The 6338-nt window shown below is 35.7% G+C and overlaps 1 protein-coding gene across 1 annotated transcript; it reads right to left on the minus strand.

Moving 5' to 3' along the window:
• Window positions 1–309: 309 nt before the first annotated feature.
• LOC111405907 (ATP synthase subunit d, mitochondrial-like) lies at window positions 310–6275 on the minus strand. The gene is made up of 5 exons (XM_023035010.1): window positions 5953–6275; window positions 4753–4834; window positions 1613–1677; window positions 765–851; window positions 310–673 (listed from the first exon to the last, which is right to left on the minus strand). The coding sequence occupies exons 1-5, from the start codon at window positions 6121–6123 to the stop codon at window positions 572–574; spliced, it is 507 nt and encodes a 168-aa protein (XP_022890778.1). The 5' UTR covers window positions 6124–6275; the 3' UTR covers window positions 310–571.
• Between the last annotated feature and the right edge of the window lie 63 nt (window positions 6276–6338).

A 6338-nucleotide genomic window follows, 5' to 3' on the forward strand; every position in this document is an offset into this window, starting at 1 on the left:
AATCCAGTCACTTCTGGAGGATCCTCGGTTCTACCCTTTCGGAACTCCTAAGGTAATCATGAAATCTGTTCTCATCCTTTTAGAATGGGATTGGCTGGAAGCAAGAAAAGGGAGGGAGGTAGTAAAGGCAGAAGGCACACAAAACAGCAATACATTTCCAAATTATATTGCGTAGATGGGTACCAACTTCATACACAAATGTGGATTGTAAATTTTCTAAAATTTTCTAAGTTGAGCCAAACCAACTAGTAGTTTTTGGGAACCATTTTTCCAGACCATCACAAAATCATCTCAACAAATAGACGTGGGTCAACCAATCAATAACATTTTTGTTGGAGGCAAAGAGCTGGAGAATGGTCAAATACAAGATTCACAAAGAGAAAATTCGAGACAGAAACTATTCATTTTAATCCTCAACTGGGAGGGTGATTTCCAAATTATGCAATAATGTATGTACTTCAAATCTTCAGAGCATTCAAGATTGAAACAACAAAACAAATTAGGTTTTTTCTTTTATTCCTCAAATGCAGTTGAACTCGAAGAGGTTCACCTGCAAGATGTGAAGCTCAAACTAATAGCCCCAGTAATCATTTCGGATTTCATCATCGAACTTCTTCTTTAGCTCAGGATGCTTCTCAAAGTATTCATCAGCTGTCATCGTACTAAGCTTCATCTGTTGCACCAAGAAATCGAATGAGAAATCCAGAGAAAATAATGAGGTGGTGTTGGAACTTATACTGTCAAATAAAATGTGAATATATCACCTTCAACTCTTGGACATCTGCAATTTCTTTTTCTAGTCTTTCAGATTCCTTGAGTGACTTCTGCTCAGCCTCTTTAAGCTCTATCAACTGTAGCTCAAGACAAGAAACTTTAAGAATAAAGGATAATTGCAAATGAAGTAATGCAACTGCACCGACGTCAAGATATCTTCAGTTGTCATCAGTTTAAGAGGGTAATATAGATCAACAGTGTATGCTGATTTTCTGCTATTACTGAAAACGCCCTCCCCCTTTGGGATGAATTTCACCTCTTGAGCAGTTATGGGCCCTGTTTGGAGTGATTTTTCGCCTCCAAAAAATTGATTATCTTATCGTTATTTTACTATTGTAGCCGTAATTTTTGATTTCTTCTCTCACAGGTAGCCCCACTTTTTTCCTAACGGTCAAAAAATCAATTCTCAAAATCCCTCCTGAACGGGCCCATAATATAATGCACTTTGATGATTGTGATCATGTAGTGATTTGGGAAAAAGGAAAAGAAAAATCATATTACTTTCAAGAGCAAATCGAGATGTTCTTCCAAGAATAATAGTACTTCAGGATCCTTTGAAAACCCCGCTTGACAAATACTTTAGCTTTTTTGTATTTTTTTTCAATTTAAAAAAATATTGTTTGCCTTGAATTTTTCAAAATGCTTGTGTAGCTATAATCCCAGCAAATATTAACATCTAAATTTTACCACATCCCCCGGCAGTTGTGAACCAAATTCATGACTTTTAATGAATTTATCAGTCCGTGGGACACAGAGAGGAGAAAGAAAGAAATTTCCCGAACATTGCACATATTTGCCCAAAACTGCAATTGTAGATTATATTCCTAGTTCTCCTCACCAGAGCATCAAACTTGGGCTTGTACTGAGGAGTGACATTGTCAATGTATTGGGGGATTTTAACCTCTGCAAAGCAAGAAATGATTGATCAGATAGTATCACTTCAAGCCAGAAAGTCAAACAGAAAAGTGCAAACAGGCTCCAAACAGCGGCAGAAATTTATCTAGAAGCTCAAAAATCTAAACAGTAATAAGTTTGAACAAAATTAACCTTCTTATAAAATTTCTTAAAAGAAGCCATTCATTAATGAACGATACATAATCCAAAATTTCCCCTGGAAAGTAGCTCCTTCCTTCGTGCTCAGCATTTTTGCCACTCGTTGCAACAACTTTCTCAGCCTTTTGGATTTTAGGCACATGAGTTACAAGTTTTTGTGTGCATATACAAGGACGGACACATGTGAAAAATAAGAGGAACAAAAGAAAAGCAATATAACCTAGGCCTTTCTAAAACATTCCCCATTGTCCATAATGGAATCACTTCAAGGTGAATAAACCAAAGGTCAAGGTCATTTAATTGGGACCAGAGTAACTTCTACCAGCAACACTTTTCTCTTGCATTGATCTGAAGCTAGAGATTCTGAGGAGTTGTTCTAAATTCTAAAATTTGAGATAGTAATTTCCCCGTATCATCTCCCCAAGCATACTATTGTTCTCATTTCTACATCAACATTGAGACCAAATCTTCCAAAATGGACAGCACTATTACTGATTTAAAATTCAAATTTATTACTTGCTCAATTAGAATCTATCCTCAAACAAAGTTGACCGTTAAAAATTAAATTGATGCAGCCGTGCAATAATATGAAAAGAGTATCTTGCATCTGAGGCTGTTTCGGGGGCTTCTACTTCATGATGCCACATTAAACACTAATTTTTAAGATGACAATCTATGACAAACTATCAATATATACATGCAGATTGTCTGAAGGTCCAAGTTGACGTAACAAAATATGAATTGCACGGGAAAATTTTTACTCGGAATAAAATTCTGGATCTTCATAAAACTGAGAACACTTTCAATTCCCTATTTCAATATCTCTTTCGTCTCCCTCTCTTCTTTTCTCCCCATTCTCCCTTCTCTTCCCATTTCTCTTCTCTTCTTGTATAATTCTAGTTCTTGTTCAATTGCATCCATCGTCATTAAGTTTAGCCAAACATGCCATAAATGGATAGCATGTGGTCTCTATATCTGTTACATACATACAGTTATATGATTACAGGTGGTAATCTGGCATTGGAATCATGAACCTACCTGTATTCACACTACTATTTTATGGGTTGGGTTGCTGATTAAATTCACGTGTCAAAGTTCTGCTGGGTTTCTTTAAATCTGCTGACTAGATTTCAAAAATGAGTCCTTTGAAGCATTAGATTACCATCACCAGCATCATGTAAAACTCCGACCTAATATATAGATTAGGTGTTTGTGAATTGTGTGAGATTTGTGATTTTGGGTGTTTTCCCACTGGTGACTGGTGTTGGCGACAATAAATGATTGCTCTTTTGGCGATGGCTGGTGGTTACCACTGTGTTTGTGGCCGTTTGGCAGGGGGTGGGGCGTTCTTTTTCCTTTTATTTAATCTAAAATAAAGTTATAGCGGTCTTTTTTAACACAGATTATGACTTAGCGTCTGTTTGACACCCTTTTTTTGGCATTTTCAAGAGTTTCAAATCTTCTCAACAACCACCTGACATAAAGTAACTTTTGGTTCAAGACTAAGACCCCTTGGAAACTGGTTTTCCACTCATGACCTCATTTACAACGTGGCAAATTACAACATTGCCCTTGTAAGATGTGGTTAATGGTACAAATGACTGGGGAAAAAAACAATATTGCCTTAAAGTAAAACTTAACATTCAGGTGATAAGACTACATGTCACTCTTCAAGGACCTACCATACTATTGAAAACATAGTTTTCCAATCCAAAATAATGAGTGTCAAACAGACACTTAGTAACAGTCAAATGAACAGTTACTGTCTATTGAGGACATAAAAGAACCACACTGTAGAGATTGGAAACCTATGTGCTCACTTTTGTAGCTTGGGAACCTAGATGCTCTAACATGTAAAGGTTGGGAAGCCAAGGTTTAATGTTCCCTATCTGAAAAATAAGCCAAGGTCTAATGTTACCTATCTGAAAAATAAGTATGTTACTATACTACCCCGACCAGAGCACGTGCAATAAGAAATTTAAACAAAGTGCTACTTGATAACCAATCATATTTTTACAGCCAATTTTCAAACAATGGAGAAGTTAAACTAGATCTGCAAAATGAAACTAAATAAGATGCTTTAAATGAAATCATAATCAGATTATTAGAAGAACGCATATACTGAATCATATTTCATAAATAAAGAAACTACTCTGCATGCATAAAAAACCCATACTACATGCTGAAATTAGTTTTTGGGCAATCAAGAGAGTACTTGAACTCATGGTCAAGAATCTCCCTAGCATCAAATTATATATGCTTTATCAGACTCTCAAGAGCTATCATATAGACAGTACCATGAATTCATCTTTTCAGGGCAATAATACATTCACGGGAAAGGTATTGAAAGCTTTTTATAACAGAAGTATATATTCTCTTCCTTTCGGATGATACCAATATATTTAGATGAAGATATTGCATAACTCACCATGATGAGATGAGACCATATAGATTTGTTGGCATCTTTTGCCCAGTAAAGTTTATTGGTTCAAATTCAACATGCATGTTGGTGACGGTAATATATAGGGGATTTGATAAAAATAAAGAAAAATGAATGTTGCAGTGCTGCAAGCTGTTAGTATATGTTGAATTGTAGTACAGCTTAGATTAAATGAGCACCATTGTTCTAATTGAAAGCGCTTAAATCTTATAAAACATGCTAAATATAATAAGCATTTACACTTATTTGCTATGACGTCAAATACCACCTTAGTCTAAGAAGCAAAACTATTGTCACCAAAGATTAAATAACAATCCATAATGTTCTCTCTCAGTGAATACATCCATATCATTATTTTTAACATTGAATTGAGAGTACATCAAATGAAGAAAATAGTCTTGCAGAAAGGACACAAAAACCCTGTTCAGGAAGAGATTTGGCAGATTTTTTGTAATAAAAAACCAAAAGCAACATATGGCACATACCATCATATGCTTGCTTATAAATATCAACCAAGCGAGAGCCAATCCCTTTTCTGTAATACTCCCAGTCAATGGGTTCTGGTTCCTGCAAGATTTAACAAACTAAAGGCCAATTGAAGAAATCAAATATTTAGAGTATCCGTTCTACTGGTGTTTCAAAAAGACAGAAGAACTTGGCACCACTGCACAGTTTAGAAACCACTGCCAAGACATGAATGTTCTGAAATATAAGTCATTTAAATTGGAATATCACTATATGAAAACACACTGGAGGATAAAACCCTTTTAATTTAAGCAGATAGCAGGTATTATGAGAATTTTTTTTATTTAGACAAATAAAGAATTTTTTGACCACACACCACTCATTCCTCTGGGGCTCAGAATGTTTTACATGATGATATAGGAGAATTCTGGCCATTACACTACGAGTAGTGGGTAGCCTTTTTTTTTTTCGTAATTACCAGTTTGAAAACTTATTGTTTACTACTTTATTGATCTATGTTATGTTTGTTTACCATTTTATTTTTGTTAATTTGTTATATTATGAAATTTTAACATGGCTTATAGTTTGTTAAGAACAAATTTTCCTATTCTTCTGAGTTAGTTTATTGGTTTTCATAAGCCTCAAAACACCTTAAGCCTTATGTTTGCCTCCCAATGTCCTATTGTGCCATTTCGATCATTGCTTTGGACCGTCGCTCAGAAAACACACTATTGTATATGCTTGAAATAACAAATTAAAATGTAAATATTACAGACACATTGATAAATTTATTTTCCCTATTGATTTTGCATATTCTAATTCAAATTTGAGATTTCGGATTTGCATAGGATCCATCTGGCTTATGAAAAGTTAGGGAAACATAAGAACATGACCTCAAAGCTTTGAAGAAAAAAAGGTAGAACTCTATCCCTCGACAGACAAACATTGACTTTCATTCATTCCCTCTACAACTTTTTTTTTTTTTGATAGGTATTTCCTCTACAACTCAGCCAAACATCATTGAAGGCACTGAAACTGATGTAAAAAATAAAATAAAATTATAAATTGCTCAATGTATCGAACGAAATTCACGAAGAGCTACAAATCCCCTAGATCTGTACCATACACAGTTGAATCAAAAAAATTCCAAATGATAAATTCATACAAATACACAAAATTAATTCAATGCATACATAAAGAGATGAAAGAGAGTTGGGGACCTGGCTGAACTTGGTCTGCAGCTGGGTGTTGACGTCATCGAATGCGCGGCGAAGGGTGGCGAACTCTTTGCGGGCCTCATCGGAAACAAGAAGCTTCGCCATCCCTTCCCAATCGATCGTCTTTCCAGCCTTGAATGCTACATCTACAATCTTCTTTCCTACTCCACTCATTTTTTCTATTCCCTATTTGTTCGATCAAGAGGCAAATTATAGAAGGATTGAGTAATTGAATGAACACACAGCGGCAATTTGAGTCGGAGAGAGTCAGGTTGTATCTCTGTGTTTGTTTTGTACGGCTGAGGTAGATACGGCCTCTCAACGAGTGGCAGAACTAGGAAGCAGCCGGGCCGAGCCGGCTCAAGCCCATTTCTCACGAATTGGACGAG

The sequence above is a fragment of the Olea europaea genome, chromosome 12 (genome assembly GCF_002742605.1).
Source record: "Olea europaea var. sylvestris chromosome 12, O_europaea_v1, whole genome shotgun sequence".
NCBI lineage: Eukaryota > Viridiplantae > Streptophyta > Magnoliopsida > Lamiales > Oleaceae > Olea > Olea europaea.

What these genes read in the sequence shown, in the direction of transcription:
- LOC111405907 (XM_023035010.1), bottom strand. Translation starts at nt 6,123, where the DNA reads ATGAGTGGAGTAGGAAAGAAGATTGTAGATGTAGCATTCAAGGCTGGA. An exon ending in TGCAGACCAAGTTCAGCCAG is followed by an intron (nt 4,835 to 5,952) that starts GTCCCCAACTCT and finishes TAAATCTTGCAG; the next exon opens with GAACCAGAACCCATTGACTG. An exon ending in AGCCCAAGTTTGATGCTCTG is followed by an intron (nt 852 to 1,612) that starts GTGAGGAGAACT and finishes CTTGAGCTACAG; the next exon opens with TTGATAGAGCTTAAAGAGGC.